This window comes from Pteronotus mesoamericanus, unplaced genomic scaffold (genome assembly GCF_021234165.1).
Source record: "Pteronotus mesoamericanus isolate MK-2021 breed Mesoamerican mustached bat unplaced genomic scaffold, CSHL_Meso_final scaffold_137, whole genome shotgun sequence".
Lineage (NCBI taxonomy): Eukaryota > Metazoa > Chordata > Mammalia > Chiroptera > Mormoopidae > Pteronotus > Pteronotus mesoamericanus.
This window is the reverse complement of record NW_026555306.1, coordinates 5,652,906-5,678,801: the sequence shown is the minus strand read 5'-3', so window position 1 is coordinate 5,678,801 and position 25,896 is coordinate 5,652,906. Positions and strand designations below refer to the sequence as shown.

Here is a 25,896-nt window from a genome sequence, read left to right as displayed (position 1 = left end):
AAAATAAAAATGCATCAAAAACGCTTATACTTTTCCCCTCACGAAGTGGCACTTAACCCCCTTCTCCCTGCCTGTGTGCGAGGCCCCTTCATGACTCTTCTCTAATGAACAGGTGGCAGAAGCAACGGTGCGTGATGACAAAAAAGTCTCGAGGACTCCTCCTTGCTCTCTCCCTTGGATCGCTCGCTCTAGTGGGGGAAGCCAGCTGCTACGTCACGAAGACACGTAGGCTGCCCTATGGGCGATGTCCGCGTGGCAGAGAACTGAGGCCTCCAACCAAGAGCCATGCGAGCGAGCCCCCTCAAAAGCAGATCCTGAAACTGCAGTCCTTGGTGACTGCCACCCTCCTGAGGGACCCTGGGCCAGCCCCCTGTCCCCCGCCCCCAGCTAACCCGCTCCTGAACTCCTGGCCCTCAGAAACTATACAAGGATAAGTGTTTCTTGTTTGAAGTCACTAAATTTCCCGGTCTGCTCTTTGTTACACCGCGAGACACCATGGATACAATGTCGCCAGCCCAACCACCTCCCAGGGCTCCAGAGAGGCCACACTCAGGTTCCAGACCCTCTGCCTCGCCCCTCTCAGGGGCCACCAGACGCCGCAGGACAGAGCCACTCCAGCCTGCTGATAAAGTGTTTGCTGTTGGGTTTTCGTTTGGCTGGTTGTGTGTACACAGTGTATACAAGTTGAGTTGTACAGAAGCCCAAGAAAGAGCAAGAGACAACGGGTGGTGGGGAGGTAGGAGCAGAGGGGTTAGAGAGAGGGAAGAGAGGAAGAGAGACCGATAAAAAATAGAACCACATCCAGACGACAATGGGAGGGGGGTGGTGTGTGTGTGTTGGGGGGGGGGGAGACACAGACAAATCGCAGTAGAAAAGGAGTGGGAGGGGCAAAGGGAGGGGACCCTTCTCCCCCCTCCACCTCCCCAGCCCCCCGCCCCAGGTATGTACAATAAATAAGATTAAAAATAATTAACAAGATGCGTTTTCCCCTTCCCATCGGACACTGAATGCCCTGAGGAGGGAATGGCCTTTAGCAAAGATCTTGGCCTGTAAGGGGGAACTTGGGGGTGAGGGGGTCCCCCAGCTCTCTAAAGCCACCCCACCCCCCTCAACCATACATAGACTTTTCCTATACATTATGTACAAGGTGGAGGGGGTGGGGGCTATGGCCGTGGAGGGGGGAGGGGGGCAAGGGGGAGAGGGAAACCGTTACTAAATAGACATTTATACATATATATAAATAATTTCTCTGTACACCGGACAGTGGGAGGAACGGGGAGAGAGTGGAGAGGGCTCGGGAGAGGGGCGAGTCAAACTCTGAACCCTGCCCTGGGGGGGCAGCACGGACGCCCCCTGACCAGCGACCCCCCCTTCCCTGGCAGCGGGGCCTGGGGGGTAGCGCCTGAGGACACAGTTCTGCCCCAAGTCTTGGTTCACGTTGGAGGTGCGCCCCCCAGGCCGGGGTGGGTCACCCACAGCGGCTGTGGGCCTGTGCTTGGGCCAGCAGGTCACTGAAGGAATCGAAGAGCTGTTCCAGCCACGGCTGGTTCCGCATGCACTGCTGGACCACCTCCTCCTGGCCCAGGTCCTCGGCGCCGCCCTCGATGGCCAGGGTCTGCAGGGTTTAAAGGCGGGGCTGTGGCAGGCGGCCACGGTGGGGGCGGGGTGGGGGGCGGGGGTGGGAGGAGGCGGGGGGCCCAGGGATTAACGTCCCAGGGGGAGACATAGGTTGGGAGCTGGACCCCAGGGTCTAGGGGCGGAGGGGCTGGGGACCTGGCTCTTGGGTTTGAGGGCAGGGGGCACTGGGGGTCGCAGACCCCTGGGTCCGTGGAAGAGCCCATGAGGGGCGGGCCCCTGGGCGCTGCGCGCTGCGCACCAACTCACCTGGTCCCGGCAGCGCAGGAAGGTGTGGTACTTATAGTGGTGGAGTGAGTGGTAGAGCGTGTAGTATCCTGACTTGTCCAGCTCAACCTTGAACTCCTGGGCAGACGGGGCAGAGAAGCCTCAGCACCCCGCAGAGCCCCGGCGGCCCCCTCCCCGCCCGGCCCTCCCCGGCCCCACCTGGGCCCGGACCACGCTCCTCTTGAGCTTGCTGAGCGTCTTGCGGTTGTAGGGTTCCCCGGCCGGCCGCAGCCGCACGGCCCCCTCTTCAGGGGAGCCCTCCCCGCTCTGCTCCACTTGCAACTGGGGGAACGTGTGCAGGGCGTCCTGCGGGAGGAGGATGGGTCAGCGGGGCGCCTGCCGGGGCCCACACGCCCCAAACTCGCCACCCAGGTCTCGGGTTCCCTCAGTCGCCAGATGCCTCCGTTTCCCCAGGCTGTGGATCAGGAAAGAGTTGGGAGTCTTGCTCCCTTCAAAGGACAAAGGTACCTAGGCCTTCCCGGTGACCTTTGGCCCGGCCCAGGGTTCTCAGACACCCGATTTCCACCCAGAATTGTCAGAGCTACCTTAACCTCCTACTCAGAATTCTAAGAGTTGGCCTAAAATCCAGAATCCCCGGTGCCACGCTCACATTCCATCCTGTGACCCTAAGACCTGTCCTAACACCCGGACACTTGGGAGACTCTGCGGACTCAGTTCCACGCCACTGGCTGCAATAAAGTGGACATCACAATAAAGCGACTCATAAAATTCTTGGTTTCCTGGTGCATATGAAAGTAATGTTTATGCTACGCTATAGTCTATGAAGTTGCAATAACATTCTTTCTAAAAAGAGAATGCACATACCTTCATTAAAAATTACTGTATTGCTAAAAAGTGCTGACCATCACCTGAGCCTTTGCTAGTTATAACCTTTTTTTTTTTTTTTTTTGCTGGTGGAGGGTCTTACCTTCAATTGGTTAAAAAAAAAAAGCAAGTGTCTGTGAATTGCAGTGAAATGAGGTATGCCTGTGTTCCATAATGGCCTTCCTGTTTTGTTTTTTTCTTTTAAAATAATGGAGTTCTTACCCCTAGCATGACATCCTACCCACTCTGTTTAGAGCCTAAAGAACAGTCACTGCCAGGATTCTCAGAGCCACCCTAACGTCCCACCCAGGGTTCTAGAACCAGATCATCACTTTAGCCCCTATTTTCTGAGGCAGGCTAACATCGCACCAAGAATTTTCAAAGACAGCCTAGAACCCATCCGAGAATACACAGAACTAGGCTAACATCCCCCTAGAATTTTTCAGGGTGGACTCATATTCCATCCCAAGAATATGAGTCACCGTAACAGTCTACCCCCAAATTCTCAGCATGACAAGAACATCGGAATTCTCAAAGCCAGGCTTACACTCTCTCCCAGAATTCCCTGAGCCGCCCTGATACTCCGTCCCAGAACCCTATGCCGTTCCAGAGGGAAATCATGTCGATTTGCTACTGAAGCCTGAGGCTCTCTCTCTGAGAACTTGCATTACGTCAACAGAGAAGCCATCAGAATCCGAGCGGGTCCTCGGAATCCAAGATAGTCCCAACCTACCTTTTATCCCCCACACTCTGCTGGGCCTTCCCAGAAGCCCGTCCGAGACCTTCGTGACGCCTCCGCACCATTCTGGTGCCCCTCCCACTGAGCCTGTAAGGCCATAGGGAACCCAGAGACCCCTCTCGACGGCCCTGCTCTCAACTTCTCTCCTGCCCAACCCCCCCTTCCAATGATTGCCCCTCCACATGTTCTGGGGACCACTGCAGTGGCCGACATGTCCACATGTCCCCCGTGCCTGATCTCTGGGCCCTCGACACTTCCTGCCCAGGCCCCCCCAAGCACCTGCAGGGCTGGGCTCAGCGACAGCCTCTTCAGGACTTTCTTCTTGTGCTCATTCAGGAGGCCATCGATCTTCCGCATGGGGGGGAGGTACAGCTCGTCTGAAAGACGAGGAGCGGGTATGAGCAGAGCCGCGGCTGCACAGGGTGGAGGCGAAGGAGGGGCTGGGCGTCGGGGTCCCCAGCTCTGCCCCCCGCAGGCTGCCGCTCACCATGCGTGTCCTCCAGGGCCTGGATCATGTCCGGGTCCAGGGCTGTGCTCACCAGCATCTCCACGTAGCTCCGGTACATCTCCCGCATGGCCCGCGTCTTCAGCAGCCGCCCGGGCACTGCCCGCTCTGGAGAAAAGCGTGGGACGTGACAGGCAGCCTGTGTGGCGGGCAGTATGTTTTTCCCCCCCTCAAAACATAGATTTGTTGTTGCATTTATTCTTCATTCCTTGTTGGATTCGTGTATGTGCCCTGACCGGGAATCAAACCCACAACTTCGGTGTTATTGGGATGATGCTCTAACCAACTGAGCTACCCAGCTGGGGAGTGGTGGATAGTGTTCTAAGCCCAGGGAGCAGGAGAGAGGTCCCTACTCTCAGGGAGGCCCAAGCCCACTGGGGAGGACTGGCGGGAACCAGTGCCACGTGCTCGCACGGCGGAATCACAGGCACCGTGACCTGCTCAGCCTGGCCAGTCGGGCAAGGGTTGCTCCGGGCCACCCAAGAGCCGAGTCCGGAGGGATAGGGAACAGCATTCCAGGCAGGTAAACTTCATGTTTGACCTGTTCCATGGAGCTTCAACAAAGTCTGAAGCAGCAGCATAGGTGGTTTCTAAACCGGTGAATCAAGTCAGAGAGGTCAGATTACAAAGGGCAAGATTGGAGGAGGAGATAGGAAGAGACTGCACGTTATCAGTGCAAGCCAGACCACGCAGGGCCACCAGCGGGACGTGGGCAGCGCAAGGGCTTCTCCTGGGGGTCCCGGGAAGCCATGGGAGAGTTGTGAGCAGGGGAGGGGTGAGGGGAAGTGTAGAAAAGACCCCTCTGAGGCCATGTGGGGCACAGGCTGGATGGGCGAGACCAGAGGTCAGGGCAATGAACCAGGCCAGGAAGGAAGAGGCTGGAACAGGGCGGTAGGGACAGGCAACAGCGATCGATTGATGAGGGCAGGGGCGGGACGGCTGGGGTTGTGGGAAGGAGGGGGACGGACAGCCAGGGCAGGAGGGGCCAGGCTGGGGCTGGCTCTGACGTGCAGGTGGGGGAGCAAAACACGGTGCCCAGAGGTCCCAGCCCGGTGACTGGGTGGCCAGGGGCACTGTCCCTGAGATAGGGAAGCAGGACCAGGAGCTCAGTGGGAGCCGGAGGGAGGGAGTCTGGGGGAGGCTGGGAGGGTGTCCTGGGGAAGAAATGAGCCTGCGGCTCCCTGGGAATTCGTGCGGGCCTGCCAGGCACCGGGCAGAGAATGGGAAGCGACAAGGCCAAGGACAGGACCTGAGGGACCCTTGTGAGAAACCCTAGGAGTGTCAGGGAGAACACACAACCAGCAGGGCCATAAGAAGGCCCCCAAATACCCCTTAGGACGGACCATGAGAAATGTCCACTTGATTTACCCATACTGAAGGTCCCTGGTGACAGCTGTTTCAAGGGTCTGGAGTGACCACTTGGCAGTGGGGGGTCAGACCCCATCAGGCCTCACGACGCCCGCCTATGGCTCCTGTCCCGCTCAGGGTAAAATCCTGCCGGTGCAGCCCCAAAGCCCCAGGCCCCCTGTCCCTCTGAGACCTGGTCCTGTTCCTTCTCTGCCCCCACTCACCACCCTCTCCTCCTACTCTCTCCAGCCACTGGCCTCCTTCCTGATCCCCAGACACACCCAGCCTGGAATGTGCTCTCCCCCGAGTCACATGACCCAGACGCGTTCGGATCTCTGCTCCAATGTCATTTCCAGAAGCCTTCCCCAACTCTCGCCCTTTCCCGAAAATATCACCCAGGCTGCCCTGCCTGGATCCTCTTTACCAGATTTATTTTTCTTAACTGCCTTTAATCCTCCCCAGCCTTACAGTGCTGATTGTTCGTATTGTTTTGTATTCTATTACGTAACATATTTATCTGATTGACTCCCGGCCGGCCTGTGAGCTGCCACGAGGACTGGTATTTTTGTTTATTCTGTTCACAGCTGGAACGGCAGTTGCAGCACACAGTAGGTACTTGGTAAACACCTGCAGAAAGGGGCTGAGGAAGCTGGATGGCAGTGAACTATTAGGAAGAGGAGAGAAGACATCATTGCAGCCTCTTTCTAGAACTTTTACTGGGAATACAAGAAAGAGAGCATCAGCTTCCAGGACATGGAGGGTGGCTGCTCTTGAACAAGCATGGGAGTTGGTTCTGAGGCCTCCTGGGCTGCGCAGAACCTTCAGGGTATCCAGACGTGGGTCAGGCATCGTCCCCATGGAGGGGCCCCCCCTGGCTGAACGGGGCAAGGGGAGACAGACCCAGACCCAGACCCAGAGAAAGAGTGACCCTGAGTACAGAATTCAGTTCCCCCATTCCCCAGGCTCAAAGGACTCAGGCTGTCCAGGGAGGTTTGTGGCAGTATTAGCCAAACGGTGCAAACAACCCAAATGCCCAACAGTTGGTGCACAGATGAATAGAACGTGGTGGATACATACAATGGAATATTATTCATCCTTAAAAAGGAACGAAGCACCAATATATGGGTGAATCTCAGAAATAGGAGGCTAAATGAAAGAAGCCAGACACAAAAGGCCATGTATTGTATGATTCCACCTACGTGAGACATCCAGAACAGGCAAATCTAGAGAGACAGTACATTACAGGTTCCTTAGTGATGGAGGGAGGGAAGGGGAGTAATGGCCAAAGGGTAGAGGGTTTCTTTCTGGGGTGAGGTCAATGTTTTAGAATTGACTGCCAAGGTGAATAACTCTATGACTATACTAAAAGCCAATGAATCATGTTTTATATAGGTGAAGTAGCCCTGATTGGAATAGCTTAGTGGGTTGGGAGCCCTCCCGCAAAGTGAAGGGTCACCAGTTCGATTCCCAGCCAGGGCACATGCCTGGGTTGTGGGTCAGGTCCCCAGTTAGGGGCATGCAACTCCAGTTGGAAGAATGCAACTGATTGTTTCTCTCTTCCTCCCTCCCTCCCTTCCCATCTCTCTAAAAATAAGTAAATAAAATCTTTCAAAATAAATACATGGATGAACTACACGGTATGTGAATTAGATGTAAAAACTTGTTTAAGAAAAAAAAAAAAAAATGAGGGCCAGAGAAGGAAAGACCTGCATATCTAGGCTTCTGGTAAACCTCCTCCCTTGCTGCACCTTCCAGACCCAGCTTCAACTGCTTCCACCTGGCTGGATTCAGCCCAGCTGGGCCAGTTAAAAGACTACAATTCCCAGACTCCCTTTCAGCTAGCTGTGGCCATGTGACCAGTTACAACCAACCGGGATATAAGAAAATGGGACGTGGCCGATGCCCACTCAAATCTGTCACTCAAGAGGAAGGAGAAGCCATTCCCCTCCCCTCATCCTTGGGTTCACTCCTATCAGCAGGACTGCTGGGCAGCCTTTGACCATGTGGAGAAGACCATTCTATGTCTGGGACCCTAGACACCCTTTAGAAGAGCCTCTTATTCCCCATGACCCTCCCGTCTGTACTGGGGCTTTGATGGCAAGCCAATTCCATCTCTCATTTGGCTAGCTGTATGTTTAGTCTCTGTTAAAACTGCTACCCCTGCGCTACACGCATAAGAGCGTGACCTAGGACAAGTCAGGTCGCCTCCCAGTGCCTCAGCGTTCTCATCTTTACAACTGAGGATAATTCTACGGCACCTACACCTCACAGCGTTTATGTAGAGATAAAATGAGCCATGTGTACAGAACTTAAAATAATGCCCAGCACCTGGCTATTATGTTTATTTGACATATGCACACATATGTTTTTGTTGTTGATACTATCGTCCTAAACCAGATGCCCTTCTAAGCAACGGAGCTCACATCTGGTACCTACTATAGGTGAGTACGCTCCTCTGTGCTTTACCTATTATTAATCCATTTCACAGGTGAGGTCCCTAAGGCACAAAGAGGTGATGTCTCATTTCTGGGGCCGCCCGGCAAGCCACGGGGAACAGCGCTGCCTCCGGGCCCCCAGGATCAATGCCGCCTCCCTCAGCCCTCAGAACCTGCTTATTCTGAGACAAAACAGTGCAGCGTCGAAGGTCGGAGCCTGGGGCTCCGCTGGCTGCATTCCAGCCCGGGTGGGACGCTGCATCCCCGCGGCATTACACCCTTGGTGCCTCCGTTTCCTCATTTGTATAGGAGGGTAGTAGTAGTATCTCCCTCTAGTGTGAAAATCACGCAAGTTCATATGCGCAAAGAATTCAGAAGACAGCCCGTTGGGTGGTTAGGTGCCACAGAGCTGTTCGCCGTTGCCAGTATTTTTAATTTACTCATTATCGTGACTGTCTCGCTGACGCTACCTGGAGACCCCCGGACAGCCCTCACCCGTGCCTCCTCCTGAGGGCTCGGGAGTCACCTCCCCAAGCCTCCCCACCAGCCTCGTGGCTGCCAAGGGCCTCACCATCCTCGCTGGGCGCTCCGGGGGACGACTCGGAGTCCGAGGAGCTGCCCGGCGGGCCCCCGCTCGCCGAGGCGTTGCCCGCCACCTCCTTCAGCCACTTCTTCCTCTTCTTGGGGGGCGGCTCAGCCTTCACCTTGGTGGGCCGGGCCTTGGGCAGCCGGGAGGTGGCGGGCTGCCCCGTGGCGAGGCTCCGCTCTGGCCGTGCCTGCCGCCCGCCTGTGCCCCGCTCCCCGCGCAGCGGCCGCTCTCCGCGTGTCACCCGCTCCTTCTCCTTTTCCTTCTCCGCAGGCCGAGGCGGGGACGGCTTCTCAGGGGCAGGGGGCTCAGGCACGGCCGTCTCGGGCGTCTGCTCTGGGGGCTTCTCAGGTGCTGACTTGTCAGGGGTCTCAGGCTTAGGAGGTGGTGCCGGGGCCTTGGGAGGAGGTGCAGAGCTGCTGCCGGCAGGGGCGGGGCCCTTGGCCTGCCCAGAGCGTCTGGAAGGGGTCACAGAAGGGACTGCAGTCAGCCGCCCCCCAAACCCGAATTCTTCGCCTTGGGATCCCCCTGCCCAGCCCACGGTTCTGAGCCTAGAACCATCTTCCCTGTGGAAGGAAACAGATGAGGTGCCATTTCCTCTCTGTCTGGGTCTCTGTCCCCTCCCCTGACCCTACTTCTTCTGTCTCATGTTCCATCCCCTCGCCTGTCAGCCCTGCCCGCCACCTGTCCCCCAGGCCCCATGGTACCTGACAGGCGCTGGGGGCCGGTGCCAGGGTTTCCGAGCGCAGACCCTCACGTAATCCTTCTTGTTGACATTTTCCAGAAACTTTACGTAAAGGCGCTGGTACCGGTTCTTCGCATCCCCAAAGTATCCCAAATACTGTGGAGAGAAAGAGGCCCAACAGGAATTCCTTCACCCACCCCGTCCAGGCAGCCTGGCACCCAAGATTCCCACCCTGCCCTGGGCCACCACGGCAGCCAGACACCCCACCCGGGGCCTCGAGGCCCCCGTGCCGCCTGCAGGCTTACATTACTGGTGGCGCAGAACTGCCGCTGTCCGTCCTTGATCTCCGGCGTGAATTTCTGCAGCAGGGCCTTCTGGACGCGCCAGATGGGTGGGGGCTCGCGGCCAGTCTGCAACGCCAGCTGTGGGGGGCGGGGCACAGCAAGGGTGGCAGGGTCAGCGCCCATTCCTACACCGTGCACCCCTCGCAGTTCTTGGCCCCCCGACCTCCCTCAATACCCCCCGAGAGAGAAACAAAAGGCGTCGTGGTCAACGAAGATCCACGAGCATCCAGTTGCAGGTATCTTTTGGCCCCGTGACGTTCTCAGCCCTGGGGACGCCGCTGGAGTGTGGCGCTGTCCTACGGCTCATCCAACACTCGGCATCCAACCGCCCATTCCTGTGCTACAGAGCCGCAGTCATTACAGCCCTGCGGCGTGACGGTGCAAGCCTCCCACGTGACTCGATGTGTGACAAAACCCAAGCACCCGCCCGCCAGTTTTTAGACGCCATGTTGGGCCCCGGGCGTACAGGAGTGAATGAGACCGACAAAGCCTTTTGTGGGGTCTTCTTTACATGGGTAACAGGACAGACAGGCAGATAAACAAAGCAGGGCGAGGCGGCGGCTTGTGCCAAGAACAGCCAGGTGCTGGGGTACCTGAGACTATTTATTTCATCGGCCTGTCCACAGCAGGGCAGGACACGGTGGCAGAAAGGCTCTCCCATCTCCATGCCCCCGACACCCTCAGACCCTCACCCATGCGCTGAGCCTTGTGTGCCCCTCACTGGGTACTGGAACCGATGGATGTGCGTCCAACCCAGGGTCTGATCTTGGGGAACACGGGGGGCAGCAGGGGACCCAAGACACTGACACGCATGCATACACACACACAAAGTAACAGCACGTGTGATAAATGTGTTCATGGTGGATGCCCCTGAAGCCTAGAAGAAGGACCCTGAACTCAATCTGAATCCTAAAGTGCTTCCTGGAAAAGGTGACACTTAAATGAGCCCGGGATGGACATGTCCCCTTCCATGAGGGGACTGGGTGATGACCAGGGATTGACAGGGAAGTTGCGTGACAACGGTGGCTCTAGAGGAGAGCAACAGACAGGTACAGATAAGTAAAGAACAAGAACGTAGCAGGAAACGTGCACCGAACATTGTGATAACCCAGAGGTGAACTAGGGGCAGTCCCTGCATTCCAAAATTCCAGTCAAGTGATGCAACAGCATTGAGGTGGTAACTCCAATTGATTGATCATGGCTGCCCTGAGCCCCCGCAGGAGTGAGTGCTGGGATCAATTAATAATGTCTGCCACTGCCAGCAGCTCCAACACTTAGGGCTGTGTGCCAGCTGTTGGCTATCTACTCTTGGTTTGGGGCCAACTGCTCTCACATCCACGATTTCTCACGTCCCTCAGACGAACGAGGGGGACACAAAGAAAGGGTTACAATGACCTGATGAAAATGAGGTCAGGAAGGCTCTTGCCTGAGCCTCATACAAGAATGAGGAAGGATGAGACAGGGATGTAGGCATCCCGACCTGAAGTGCTTCCCTCCCAGACACCAGGGTTCTCAGTCCTCCCTCCTGCATCCTCAGGGGCCCAGGCTCCACGGACTGGAAAGCCCATTTCCGCCCCGCTCTGCTCCAGAACCTTCCAGGGCCTCCAATGCAGATCCCGTCGGCCAGCACAGAGAGACTCTGCCTCAGCTTCCTCCTGCTTCACCTGTCCCGGCCCAGCATGCCCTGCAGACCCCTCCAAGCTCACCAGACAAGCCCCCAGGCTTTCTGGACTCTAGGCTTTGGCATATGCAGCATCGCCCGCCCACACCCTTCCCCCCGAGCCCAGGGGTGCCTTTTCCCTCTCGACGTGAGTATGATGTGTCCTGGTCTAGTTCTCAGAGCCTTTGAGAAACCATCAGCGCAGCGCGCCCCACCCCGCCTCAGCCGGAGGAAACCGCCACCTCCTCCATCTCTTCCTACCGCCCATCTGCCTTCTCTAAGCAGCCAGCTGATTCTCTAGCTGGACTCAAGTCCGTGGGCTCACCACCTCCCAATTGGGAGTCTTCCCCCAGACCACTGTTCCTCCCAGGACCCCCCAGCATACCACCCAGTCATTAGACCCGATCGCCTGGCAATCATCCTTGCTGGCTCCTCAACCAGTGCCACTTAGTCCCAAAGCCATGTCCTTTCTGCCTCTCCTCATGTCAATCATATCACCAACCACGTCCACTTCCACTAACTACAGAAGCTGCCCCACCCACAGCCCCCAAACGCTGAGCTGGACCAATCAGATTCTCTTCTGGGAGTTCGAACAGTGACAAGCTGAAACACGGGCAGCAACCAGCAGGATGTGAGTAAGCCAAAAGGACTGAGCCTGGTGTGAAGGAGAAAGCTGCAGGGACAAGGGAGTCACTGTCACAGAATTGATGCCATAGACAGACTGTCATCGGAACTGAACGCCACCCCAGCCACCTCCCTGCAGACCAGGGGCCCTCGCAGAGAGAGGCTGGGCAGCCCAGAGCAGACTCTCCCGTTGATCCCGGCCTCGGTGCTCACTGCCCAGCCACTCAACCTCTTGTATCCTTGTACAACACAAGCATTCTATGCTTCCCATCACCACAGGGCCTTTGCACAGACTCTTCTCTCCGGCTGGACTGCCCTCCACAGACTTATCTCCATCCAACAAATTCCTACACGCTCAGAGTTCACCTCCTGCTAAATCTTCACCACCCCTAAGAACTGAGAATTAACATGACCATCATGTCCTCATTACAGGTGAAGCAGAGAAGAGGCTAACCCCGCACTCCCTAGTTCGGCAACCTCTCCCCACATGTGGCTCCTGAGCACCTGAAATGCAGTTGATCCAAATGTTCTATGAGTATGAAGTGCACGCTGGGTTTCGAAGACTTGGTATTAAAAAAAAAAAAGAAGAACATAAAACATCAAGTTTTTCTATATTAATTACATGCTGAAATGCTATTTTAGATATTCCAGGTTAAAATACATTCCTGTGGCTAATCTCATCCATCTTTTACCTTCTTAAAAATGTGGATCCAAGAAAGTTTCAGAGATGTATATGACTCACGATATTTCTACCGGACTTATTGTTCTAGGAAAGAACTATGGCCCGTGGCCCATTTTTATGGATCCAAGAGCTGAGAATGGTTTCTACATTTTTAAAAAAATTGTAACCTTGGCCAGTGTGGCTCAGTGTGTTGGAGCATCATTCCGTAGATAGAAAGGTCACAGGTTCAATCCCCAGTCCGGGCATGTAACCAATTGTTTATCACATCGATGTTTCTCTCCCCCCGCCCCCCGCCAAAGCAATGAAAAAATGTACTCAAGTGAGAATTTTTTAAAAAGTGTAAAAAAGAAAAAACAAAGACTGTGTGCCAGACACCCTAAGCGGTCTGCAAAGCCGAAAACATTTGCTCTCTGGCCTCCAGAAACACTTGGCCACCGTCTGCGCCCGAGATCGGCCCACGCTCACCAAGACGAGTAACAGGAGCAAAGCTTATAATAGGGCACCTCGGTGTGCCACCCACGGTCAGAGCACAAGACAAGCCACATTGCCCAAGGCCTCGCATGGCACGATCGTCCCTGTTTTACGGATGAGGAAACCAAGGCGCAGGGAGGTTCTACACCAGTCTAACCCAGAAGTGGCAGAAATTTTGCTGCTTCAGCAGCACGTATTTGGGAATGGCGGTCTCACCTCCAGGCAGGCTAACGCAGGCCACAGCTGGGCTCTCAACAACCAGCCGCCAGCTTGCCCTGACTCCAAGCACACGGACGAGTCCCCAACAACGAACTGGTGGCTCAGTCCTGTGGCTGTGCGCCCCCCCAATTCTAACCCAAACTCATGTTGTATTTTAAGCATCTGAGTCCTTGCCTGGTCCCCTCCCTTGCCCCGAGCCACCCGGGAGGCGGTATCAGATGGCCCTGGCTCCAATCCCGGCTCAGCACTCGCCAGCTAAATGATTCCCTCTCTCTGATCGTGAACTTCCTTGTCTGGAAATTGGGAGTCACGGTCCCTGCCCCAGAGCCCGGGTCATTTGGCCCAGCGGCACGGGTGCTGTCACCATCGGTGTTGGACAGTTACACAGAAAACAGCCGAATCTGGTGCCGACAGCATAGCTCCCGGGAGCAGCAGAGCTGCACGCAGGGCTCGGCTGCGACAGCCTGGAAAGCACATAATCCTGCTTGACCGTTCTGAGCCTCAGTTTCCTTCCCTGTAAAATGGGGTAGTAATCCCTACTGAGAAAGGTGATTATAAAGCTAAAACTTAAAGATAGTTTTGCACAATGTGGATTTACCGTATTTTGCTGTGTATAATGCACACTTTTCTGCCCAAATTTCTGAGAGAAAAATAAGGATGCGCGTTCTACATGGGTATAATAATACTGTGTATAATGTGCACAAGACGTGGGTACACCATTATACATGGCGAAAAACAGTGCTCAATGCTACTGACTAGTACGCTTAGAAATGGTTAGAAAGGTCAACTTCATGGCACACACAGGTTATCACAATTAAAGGGAAAAAAAAAAGATCAAACAAAATTCTGACTATGATGGGCCCCAAATCCTGTCCTGTTCCTACCACCGGTGTTTGCTCAACATCTTCCTGTCTTATCTCAGTCTGACTGGCCAACACATCAGCCTCAGCAGTTGTTGAGGGCGAAATAAAATAATGTGCACCCTGGCTGGTGTGGTTCAGTGGACTGAACGCTGGCCTGCAAACCAGAAGGTCGCTGGTTCAATTCCCCGCCAGGGCCCATGCCTGGGTTGGGGGGCCAGGTCCCCGGTAGGGGGTGAGCAAGAGGCAACCCGCACATTGACGTTGCTCTCCCTCTCTTTCTCTCTCCCTATCTTTAAAAATAAGTAAACAGTATCTTTTTTTAAAAAAATGAAATAACGTACAGGGCACTATGTGAATGAGTATGACTGTCGGGGGCCCAGGACTGGCTGGGGAGGGAGGAACACCGAGAACATTTGGAATGTTCTGGCGCCACCCGAGCAGTGTTGGAACACAAGTGTTCATTCTAGAATTTTGCTTGGTAACTTACAAACCTCTTATGACTGCTCTTTCATACGTATCACACTTCATGCTAAAAGGATAATAAAAGAAGGGCGAGAGGTATGTCTGGGGCGGGTGAGGTGGGGAAGGAGGCAGACTGTGCCCGAGCGGAGAGAAAGCAGGGCCAGCCAGGAGGCGGACAGCCGTGGAAGCCGGGGGATGGGTACATACAGCGCCCTCATTCTACTTGCTCTACTCTTCCCACAACGAAAAAGGTTAAATATCATGTAGAAAAACTACATTAAGTTCATCTCACAAAACGCCAGGTAGCTCTGTTGGTTAGAGTGTCGGTCCAATACACCAAGGTAGTGGGTTCGATCCTTGGTCAGGGCGCATCTAAGACTCCATCAATGAATACATACAATAAGTGCAACAACGCAATCGATGTGCGCCCCCCCCAAATCAATGAAAGAAAAATTAAGAAATAAAACTAAATAAAAAAAGATGTAGTAATAGTCATTATCCTTATAAACAATTCATCGCAGTTTCTCTATTTGTATTTTAGAAAAAACAACACCCGATTAAATTAAACATAGGACCATACATCAAGGGCTGAACATGTTCCCATCCCAGAATCAACACCCAGCCAGTGACAGCGACTAATATGAATGGCTTTAACTTTTTGCGTCACTATCAAGATGCGAGCAGCTGGCTGGCCTACCGAGTCCTCCCTCTGCCTCATGCGCTGTGACAAGCACTACACCGGTGCCTCGTCACCCACCCTCGTCAAGCACTTATATTAATCCTGTGTTCTAATTCTTCCTGTCCAAGAAACCAAGCAGAGCAGACGCCAGCGAGCATTCTGGAGCCGGGCACACAAGCGACACTTCCGGCCCTGCAGCCCAGCGGGGCTGAGCCGAGACTACCGACTCGGCCACCGTAGGAGGGCAAAGCGGCTGCAGAGGCTAGGCAAAAGGTGGGCGTGGCTATGTGCCAATAAAACTTTATTTATAAAAACAGGCACTGGGAAGCAGTTTGCTGGTGTGGAATAACCAGAAGTAGCAAATGGGCTGGTCGGCGTAAAATGCTTAGACGTGCCTCACATACAAGCATTCCCCAAACCGCTTGCTACTATACTCAAAGGTGACGTCTGTGTACTCATAGCGCTGTCATTTCGGCGCCCGATGCTTTCACCATGAATAGACAAGCCACAAAACTCTTGGCTGGCGCTCTGAAATTAAAATACCCGCAAAACCAGACCTTCACCTACGGTGTTCCTGATTGTAACCCCGGCACCAAGAGGAACTGCAATAAATAGTTAACCACCGTCTTATCTTCCTTATAGATCACACACACCCCACCACGTCTCCGCGGGGGGCCGCTGCTAACGCCTTTGGCCCCAGCCTGTCATCTAGGTGCTCAATTAACATCCCAGTGGCCGAATCCATCGGGCCGGGGACTCACCTTGAGGGAAGGTATGTCCTCGGCGCGGATGACGAACTCGTCCCGCTCGCGGAAGATCCCCTCGCCGCCGCTCTCACCGGCTTCCTCGTCCGTCTCCCCGCACACGGCCGCCGTCTCCTGCTTCTTGGCCAAGTGCAGGGGCCGGGCGTCGGGCGGCTCCGGGTCTTCGGGGGACGGGGCAGCGGGCTCTTCCGGCGGGGCGGCGACTGGCGGGGGTGGGGGGGCGGGCGGCGAAGGCAGGGCTGGTGGAGGTGGCGGAGGCGGCGAGCTGGACGCAGGGGCTGGGGCCACCAACGGGGGTGGCGAGGGCAGGGCTGGTGGTGGGGGTGGCGGCTGGGGCGTTGGGGCAGGTGGCGGAGAGGGTGGGGGCTTCTCCTCCAGCAGCGGGGGCTCTGGGGGGCGAGAAGGGCCGTCAGGGCTGGCCCCCCACCCCCTCACCGCCCAGAGCTTCGATCTGCTGCCCATCAACATCCCCGCATGTCCCTGGAGTGCCCAGTCTTCCTTCCCTCAGTGAAAGGCGCTCCCAGCCCTTTCTTAGTCCCCTCTGGGGGGACCCAAGCCAGCCCATCCTGCACACAAACGCCCCTTCTGATCAAACAGTTCAGCGACCACCTGTCTCTGCTCTCAACCCGCTTCATCCCCATTTATTATTCTGCTGCCCTTGCTCCTTCAAAGATCCTGTCTGACCTGCTCGCCTATCCCATCCTGTCCACTCCCTGGCCTTCTATATCCACCTGTTCCCAGACACCCACCGGGAGCCCAGGCGCCCCAGTCTTCTCTCCAATGTCCTGTCCATTCTTCCTCTCTGGAATGTTCCTTGCTATCTTGCTCAGCTTCCAAAGACCCACTGTCCTTTAGTGCAGTTCTGGGTCCACACCATTGCTCAACACCCACCCCCTCATTGAATCCTCCTCCTCCTCATCCCTCAACTGTCCCCCACCGCCATCACCTGTCCCCTGCTCCCCAGCCTAGCCCCTGACATGCCCCCTAGCTCTCAAATGCCATCCCTAGAACCTCTCTGCCCCTTACGGCCCCTCAGGTCCCCGTAGCTCTCTGCCTTGCCATGTAGTCCCTCACCAAGGACCCTTCTCAGCCACAGCCCTATCCCGAGCTCCTGAAACCTGCCCGCCCCCCACCCCTGCCCATTTTAATCCCGAAAGTTGCTTTGTTGCATCGGCGCCCTTGCCTGGCTCTCATCCCCATTCCTTCTTGTTCTTGCCAATTCTGCAACAGTTCTCTCCGGGCCCCTCCCTCCACGTTCCTTCCCTGCTCAGGTCTCTGGGTCCCCCCCCCCCCCCCCGTTCTCAGAATGACCACTGCCCTCCTCCTTTATGCTAACTGCTCGTGGGTTTTGGTACCATTCCCCCTAAGCCTTCAAGCCCTATCACGAATCCCCCACCTCTGCCCTCATCAAAGGCCCTGAAATTTTGTCCCAAGCCTCTCAGAGTAGAACCCCATCCAGACCAACCCTCCATCTCTGCCTTCCCCTCCCCCGCACCCCGAAGACCTAACTAGTCAGTGCCCCTGCCCTCTCTGCCCCTCAGACACCTTTCCGTCCTTTGTCACACATCGCTAACTCCACATCCCTTCTCAGGCCCCAGGATCCCCTGCCAGTTTTGAGCTTGCTGAGTCCCCATTCCCCAGCTGTCCCCACAACGTAACCTGCCCTGCGCCCCGAGTTTCCCATGCCCACCTGGGGGCCCCTGCTAGTCCACTTAGCACGTGTGGGCAGATCAGAAATAAATACCCCTTTCTCAAAACATTTGTTTGCCCTCGTCAGAAAGTTACCTCCATAAATATGCAAATCTACATCATCTAACAGTGTCCCTTAAACAGCATCCCTGCAACAGTGCATAATCCACGCAACCATACCCAGCGTCCCAAATAACAGGAACCCCCCGTCCCACCCCTGGACCATCTCCCCAGAGCTCACCAGGCGTGCCACTGCTGCTGGCACTGGGGAGCCCTGGGAGAGGGGGCGGGCCTGGGACCGCAGCCTCGGTAGCCAAGGGAGGCCCATCCGGGGTGGAGGTGTCCTTGGGCCCGGCGAGGGGAGGGTCATCGAGAGCAGAGATGGCCGAGGAAATGCTCTCCTGCAGGTCCCGGTTCTTAGCGACAGAGTCTTCCTCATCCGAGGAGAAGGAGGGCAGTGTCTCAAGGTTCCGTTTCAGCTCCTCGTCCAGCCGCTTGCAAGGTGAAGGGCAGCCCAGCCCCAGCCCCTCGCTCTCAGCCGCCTCGAGCGCGCCCCCCAGCCCGAAAGCGCCAGTGGGCGGGGGGTGTGGCACAGCGGGGGCGGTGGGGGGCTGGGGCTGCAGGCCTCGGGTGGGCACAGAGGGCGGCACGCTCTTGGGGGGGCTGAGCGGAGGTGTCATGCCCGCCTGGTAGAGCGGTGGGTGGCGCTTGCCTGACTTGAGGAAGTCCAGGAAGGAGGCCATGAAGCCAGACTTCATCTCTGGCTGCTTCTCCTCTACCTCCTTGATCTTGGCCTCAATCTTCTCCCGAGTCAGGCTGGAGTCCAGGCTATTGTGGTCGGTGCCTGAGAGGATGTCACCCGACGAGGCTCCCAGCCCCTCACCGGCCTTGGGCACAGACAGCTTGATCTAGACACAGGAGTAGCTGGGAGTCAGGGACCAGGTCTCCTCCATCCTCAAACCCAGGAGTCTCGAGCCCCAGCCCCCTCCACGCTTCAGACCCTAAAGTTCCCAGGCTCTCGGCCAGCAGAATGCTAGAATTCAAGGACAGTGGCTCCCGCTCTGATTCCTGAATGGCAGGGCTCAATTCCCTCCCCTTATTCCTTACTCACTGATCTTTGCTTGCACAGTCCAGCCCAGGGCTCCAGACCTTCCAAGTGCCAAAATCCAGCAATCTAGGATCCCTGATCAGTAAGAACCCAAACTCCAACCCCCTGCCTCCCTCCTGAATCCAAGTTTCCATTCTCAGATCTCCCCAACAGTGGAATCCTGAAACCCCAGCCCTCAAAGGATTCGTTTCCTCCAAGGTTTAAAAAATGGAAACCACATCCCTGATCGCACCCTAGAACCTCAAACATGGCCTCTAACACTTTCCTTTCTCTAAGACTCAGGTATTGGGGACCCACTCGCCCTCACCTTAAGTGGTTTCAGGGGCTCCAGCCGGGTGCCCCCTGCTTCCTCGGCCTTCCTGCCCCGGCCGCGGCCCCTACCCCGGGGCTTCTTAGCCCCATCGGCAGGCGTGGAGGCCGAGGCTGGCCCAGTGGCGGTGGAGACCTCCAGCGGGCGGATCCGGGGCCTACCCCGGGGTCGGGGTGGGCCGTCACGCTTGGCCTTGGTGGGCTTGCGGCCACGGCGCCGGGGGCCATCAGGGCCGGGGTTGGGTGGACAGAAGTCAATGTCACCCAGCGGTGAGAGGGCCGGGCGGGATCGGCAGCTGGACACCAGGTCAGGCAGACGCCGGGGGTTGAGGCGGATGTCAGCAGGCACATCGGCCTTGTCCTCGTCAGCCTCGAACTCATACTCCTGGGCATACAGCTTCTTGGGCGTCTGGAAGGGAGGGTCGCGGCGCCGAAGCAGGTGGAAGGAGGAAGTCTTGAGCAGCTTCTTTGGCTTGGTAGAGCAGAAGATGGGTGAGGTCAGGCCTCCCTTGGGCTCTGAGGCAGGTGGCGGTGGAGGGGGCGGTGGCGGTGGCGGGGCAGCCTGGTGTGGCCCACTCTGGATCAAGCCCAGAGGCTCAGCGTTGACCGTGGAGGGCAGCTCAGGTGGCTTGTTAGGGTCAAGGCCCAGGCCTGGCGTCTCGGGCCCCGCTCCAGATGCACGACTCGGGCAGTAGGGCCCATAGGGATCATAGGCAGGGGGGCCCGGAGGGGGCCCGGCACCCGCCTTGGGGTCGCCTTCGTCCTCAGGTGGCCCAGCCTTGCCGTAGTCATCTGCTGCCCCTCCACCGAACATCTCCTCCATGGTGGGGAAGAAGCTGCGCTCCTCGTCTTGCAGCAAGGAGTCGGGGAAGCAGATGGAGGTGAGCGGCACGAAGCGGGGCGCCTTGGTGCCTTGTGGGCTGGGGCTGCGGTAGGCCCCTGAGGGATCCTTGCCCTCTGTGTTGGGTGGGCCCACGCCAGTGTCGCCGGGCCCGGGGGGCAGCGGTTCCAGGGCCCCAAGTAATTCCTGCATGGCGCCTGGCGGCTCCAGGCTCTCCTCCGGTCGCAGGCGGGGGCTGGGGGCACCGGGCTCGAGCCCATGGCTGCGCAGATGAGCCTCAAGCTGGAGAGGCATGGGTGGCGGAGGTGGGGGAGGCGGTGGGGGAGGCTGGGGCGCCCCATCACGGGCAGCTGGTTCAAGGAGATGGACGCCGACTTTGGGGTTGCTGGAAGAGGGACTGGGTGTGTGGCTGAGGACTGAGGGTAGCAGCTGCGGGGGTGGAGGCGGCAGCACCAGCGGGAGGTCAGGACCCCCAGCCTCCAGGAGGAGGCCATGGGGTGTGGCCTGGGCAGGCTGGGCCGTGGGAGGTGGGGGTGGCGGGCTCTTTTGGAGAAAGGCCCCCAGCTCCTTGGCAGCTGCCCCATAATGGACGACGGAGGTGGCCAGCCCCTCGGGGGTCTCGCCACCCCGTTCTGGCCCTTTCTTCTTCTCCTTCAGCCTCCCCAGGCCTAGCTCCAGGGCCGCTGTTGCACCCTCGTCGAGGCTGGCACTGGTGCGGATGACACTCTGCAGGTGGTACCTCTGGGGATCTTCCTTGGCCAGCTCATAGGGTGTGCCCGGGGGACCCCCAGCCCCGCCACTCCCTCCAAGTCCTTTGGAGGCATCTGCCGCCCCATCTTCGCCCACCAAGCCGTCGGCCCCTGAGGTCCTCGGGGGGCTGGGCGCCTGTAGGAGGTGCTGGATGAGGAATTCCTCGTCCTCTGTGCGCTCAGCAGGGGGTCCCCCGGGGCCTGCTAGCAGCTCTGAGCCATCTCCCTTGCCTTTGTAGCCCCCTGCTCCTGCTGCATAGCTGCTGGCTCCTGGGGGCGCCAGGAATGGGGCTGAGGCCAGGACAGAGCTCAGGTATTTCCCAGGGGCTCCTGGAGAGCCAACTCCAGGCGGCCGCCCGGGGGCTGGTGGCGACTGCAGCGGGCGGATGATGTGAGAAGGGCTGGCCTCTCCGCCGCCACCCAAAGAGCTGGGACCCCAGCCACCTCCGTGGCCCGAGAGTGCTGGGGAATGGCCAGTACTATAGCTGAGTGAGGGGCTGGCCGTGGGCAGCCCCTGGGAGTGGGCAGCTGGCCCAGGGTATGGCTCGCCCTGCACCCCATACAGCTGCCCCTGCAGCTGATCGGGGGAGTAGCTCTGACATGTGGCTAGGCCGGGAGGCGGGGGGCCGCTGGGGGGCTGCGGAGGCCCTCCTGAATAGCTAGGGCCTTTGCTCAAGTCCTGTGCTTGACCCCCTCCAAACCCTTGCCCATAGGCCTGGGGTCCTAGAAGGCCCTGGGGCTGACCGGGGGAATAGGCCTGGCCTCCCGCCCCGCCAGCCCCAGAGGCCTTCCCGGTGGCATAGGCCGCTGCTGGCCCCCCGAGGCTCTGGCATTTGGGGGTGGCAGTTGAACGAGGTGGTGGGGGTCTGTTGGCACCACCTGCAGCTGCTCCGTAACCACCTTTGCCTGTCTTGTAACCAGGTGACTGAATGATGGGGCGGTAACCTCCGCCACCACCCCCTGCCCCACCTCCTCCAGTTGCCTCGGGGCCCGCAGCCCGGCCGGATGCTCCCGCCGTGGCTCCGCTGGGCCCAGCCTTGCTAGGCTCCCCAGCACCTGGGGAAGGCTCCCCACCACCCAGGGGGCTGCAGGCTAGGTTGGCCCGATGGCCCATGGAGGGATAGCTGCCTCCACAGCTCAGGTAGTGCTGGAGGGCATGGGCGGGTGGCGGGGGTGGCGGCGGCTGGGAGCTGGCTGGCCGCTGGTAGTGCTTGATGACAGTGTCCTGGCGGGGCAGGGCCCGCTCGGGTGGCGGTGGGCCTGGGGCAGCACCCGAAAAGTTGTAGAGCTGTGGGGAGGATTGTTCAGCGGCGGCGGCGGCAGCGGAAGAGGAAGCCAGCAGGTTGAACTGAGTCGGGAGGTGTCGGGGAGGTGGAGGTGGGTCGGGGGGACCGGGGCGGTAAGGAGGAGTCTGGGCCGGGCCAAGACCAGCGGGCCCCAGGACACCGCCCCCCGCCAGGCGCTCAAAGCCTAGCGAGGAGGGCACCGTGGGTGCCTGCGAGGGCTTTAGGTGCAGCACATCATGAGGGGACAGGAGCCCATTCGCTGGGGGGCTGAATGGGGGGTCCTGGAGGCTGAGGGACGAGGGAACTGGGAAGGGGCGGCTGCCGAAGGAAGCCGGGTGCTGGTAGGCCGACAGGGCAGAGGAGGATGGAAAGGTGCTGGAACCCGGCAGGGCGCCTGAGATGAAGAGCTCCGTGGGGCCTGGCGTATGCATGGCTGGGGATGACGGAGGAGACCGTCGGTCAGGGGGGACCACGAGCCAGCCCCACCCTGGCCCTCCGTAGTTAGCACTGGGCTTACCTGTTTGCCAGGAAGGACTGCGGAACTGGGAGAGGAGAGAGGAGGCGGAGGGGCCTGGCTGGGGGCCCCGGGACTCCAGGGCCGAGATGAGGTTCATGACGGAGGCGTCGGGCCCTGCTGAGCCCGCGTGGTGAAGGCCAGTGTCGAAGAGTCCAGAGAGGCCTGGCCAGAAACAGGGGGTAGAGTCAGCTAGGTAGGGGCTAGGGCAGGGTTGCAAGGGAACAGGCCAAAAGCAAGCTGGGTCAGGAAGAGGGACTGGAGGGAAGTCAGGGGGTGAAAGCTATGGAGACAATAAGCAGGATGGGGTGCACTGAAATCATAAGGGCAGAGGGCCCAGAAAGAGAAAAAGTAGACAAAGGAATAGAAAAACCCATAAGTAAAGGAAGTGAGGACAAAAGGGCGGAGCGTGAGGCCAAGGTATTTGGTCAATTCCAACAAAGGTAAGGGACGAGATGACTGGAACTACTGGGAAGAACAAGAGGATAAATCAAAAAAGAATTGAATAAAAGTGAGAAGATCCGGAAAAAAAAGGAGGGGGATGAAAAAAGGAACCAACCAGGAGGGTCAAGGGTCAAACTGGACTACACTTTCTCATTGCTAGTCCACCAAGCAAGAAGAGCAATTGGATCAAAAGAAGGAGGCCAATCAGAAGCCTTACAGGCAGAGAGCCGCTGGGAGAGAATAAGGAAGTGGGTAAATCTAAGGGAAAAGGGGGAGGTCCAAAGAATTGGAGCCAATCAGGAAGAACTGGAATCAGAAAAAAAGAATTCAGAGAACCAGACCCTGGCCAGACAGCTCAGTTGGTTAAAGTGTCCTCCCAATATATACCAAGGTTAAGGGTACGATCCCCAGGCAGGGCACATACAAGAATCAACCAAGGAACGCATAAATAAATAGAACAACAAATTGACGTTTCTCCCTCTCTTTCCTCCTTCCTCTCTCTCTAAAATCAATAAATTAAAAAAAAAAAAAATTCAAAGAACCGAGAAGCCAAAAGAATGGGCAAACCCAGAGGGAAGTGAATGGGTGGGCTGGAGAAGCGGAAAAGCCTGGAAGAGAAGGTGGGATTTGGGGACTGGGGATGGGGCCAATTGGAGCCAAATAGGCGGGGCCACAGACAGAGGCAGACGAATCCGGTGTGATATTAAGCAGCCTCTTACCAACCAATCAGAGAAAGGAGAACAAGGGGCGGGCCAGGATGCAAGGCAAGGCCAATTAGGAGGGGTGGAACTTTCACCAGCCAATCAGCTTCCTCAGAGGGCGGGCCAGCCCAGGCGGGGCGGGATGGGGGCCGTACCTGCAGGGTGATGGTTGGTGGCATAGCTTTGCAGTGGGTGGGGGGCTGCGTAGGCCTGGCGGTGTAAGATGTCCGTCTCGGGGTGCGAGGTCCTGGAGCTGCCATAGACCAAGCTGGGGGGAAGGGGGAGATGTTAGGGTATCCTCCGAAGCTGCCCTCGGAGAAGGGAACCCAGCAAATCCCCGAGGGAGTTGGGGGAAATTCTTCCAGCTGAATGGGGATTATCCTAAGGAACCCTGGGCCCTAAAGGAAAACAAGGCAATCGGGGCGCCCAGCTAAAGAGCCACAGAAATCCCCACTCGAACCCCAGCAGCAGTAAAGTGCCCCGAGCTCCGAGCTCCAGTGAATAAAGCCCATATAGTCTCACGTTTACAAACACAGAAACATGCACAGGTATAAGACAAACACAGAAAAGGTGAAGAGTAAAACACAGTGAGGGTGAAGAGTCAGAGGAAGTACCTCGAGTTGAAAATGTGGACCTCCTACGAACGACTCTCCCACCCAGTCAATGACACCAGACCCTGGGACCAAACCCATAGCTGTGCACAGACGCCCCCTCTTTTTCAGACACGTGGGAACACAGAGGCCTTGAACCTCCTGGAGAGGTGCAAAGCCAGTTGGGAGCAGGAGGTAGACTGTTCCCCAAATAGCAAGGATGTGGGATGAGGAGGGGAGAGTAGAGTACCAGACAGAGCGCGAATGTGAACACAGTCCAGGCCCTGGGACTGAGGTTCAAATGCATGGGACCATGCAAAGCCAAGTATGTGTGCAAAGAGTATCCAGCTCACCCCTGGTGAAGGAAAAACACAGAGCGAAGAGTCCCACATGGAACTAACACACGTGTGGTCATGCCCAGCCATGCTGGAAAACCCAGGTGTGTTGGGGGAGGGAGTTGGTTTGGGGCAGGTGAAGAGTGAGGGCACGACACAAACAGTAGGTAAGGGGCAGATTCGCAGGGGAACGGAATGCCAGTCACACACGCGCAGGATCCACACTCACACACAGCCACACACCCGAATCTTCCCGTGCAATAATGGCCCCAATCTATGGCCCAGACTCAAAGAGGTCAAACACTCCACTCCTCGCCATCAACTAGGATTCCCTGCCTTTGGGGTGGGGAGTTAAAGGGGGTGTGTCTCAGATACCAGGACCCCCCCACTACACACACGGAACCCCAGCTTAGGAAGGGGGCGGGGCTCCGTACCCACTCTGCGCGCGGAATTTCGGGGGGGCCCGAGTGGCGCGGCCTCGAGCAGTCCCGGAACAATGGAACTTGGGAGGGGGGCGCGCCCCCCAGGTCTGCAATCTAATTCTCCTTTCCTTCCCACCTTTGCAAGAACAGAGCCTGGGACGCGGGGGGGAGGGGTCAGCAAACCGGGAATCTAAGGATGGGGGAAATCCAGGCCTTGCTTCGCCAGTCCCTCCCACCTCCCCAAGGCCTATTCGTCCGGAATTGTTTTGCATCCCCTTTTCCCGCTGCATCTCTCCCTTTGCACGCCGGAGCTAGCTTTGGCGGAGTTTGCAATTTGCAAACTGGGGCGGCGGCGTTGTTGCAAACCGAGGAAGGCCGCTCCCTCACAAGCCGGAGGGGAGTTTGCGATGCACGCGTCGCCGGGCGGGCCCGGCCCGGCCCGGCTTGGCCCCCACCCCTTGGACCCTTCCTCCAGGCCACCCTCGGCACCTTACCTAGCTTTCGCTGACCTCTCGTAACTCCATCCCGCCCCGGCGCCGAGCGGGTCCCCGAAGCCGGCGCTGGGGTAGTTCCTGTCCATGAATTGGCCGCGGTGGAAATTGGGGGGAGGGGGAGGGGGGAGGGAAGGAGGGGGCGCGCGCGCGCTCTCCTCCGCCGCCGCTCCCTCCGCTGCTGCTTTTTTTTTTCTCCCTTCTCTCTCTTTTTTCTTTGCTGCCGCCGAAGGCCCGGGAAGGCCCCGGGCGGGGGAGGGAGGGAACAGGGGCGGAGGGGCAGGCAAGGGAGGGGGTGCAGCCGCCGAGCCAAGGAGGGGGGAAGGGGGGTTCCCCCTTGAGGGAAAGGGGGGGAGGAGGGACCCCGCTGTCTCCGCCTTTGCCCCGGCGCTTGCAAGAGAGAAGAGGGGAGCGCGCGCTCAGGAGGGGGCGTCCCGGGCGGCCCCGGGGTGGGTGCGGGCGCTGGGTGCTCGCTCTCTCGCCGCCGCCGCCGCCACCTCCTCCTCCGCTGCGCTCACGGTGCAGCCATCTTTGCACAAGGCGGCTGGGGGAGGGGGGAGGGGAAGGGGGGCGGGCGGCGGGGTGTCTGGCTGCGCTCCGCTTCCTCCCACAATCCCGTGCAAAT

At 57.8% G+C, this 25,896-nt stretch overlaps 1 protein-coding gene across 1 annotated transcript; it reads right to left on the bottom strand.

The window, feature by feature from the left end:
* Window positions 1-841: 841 nt before the first annotated feature.
* On the bottom strand, window positions 842-25,751 carry PRR12 (proline rich 12). The gene is made up of 14 exons (XM_054588722.1): window positions 25,275-25,751; window positions 23,589-23,701; window positions 22,292-22,453; window positions 18,897-22,207; window positions 17,723-18,389; window positions 15,790-16,181; window positions 9,330-9,446; window positions 9,047-9,180; window positions 8,325-8,797; window positions 3,954-4,079; window positions 3,746-3,843; window positions 2,062-2,208; window positions 1,885-1,980; window positions 842-1,615 (listed from the first exon to the last, which is right to left on the bottom strand). Exons 1-14 carry the CDS (start codon window positions 25,358-25,360, stop codon window positions 1,469-1,471), a joined length of 6,069 nt encoding a protein of 2,022 aa, XP_054444697.1. The 5' UTR covers window positions 25,361-25,751; the 3' UTR covers window positions 842-1,468.
* Between the last annotated feature and the right edge of the window lie 145 nt (window positions 25,752-25,896).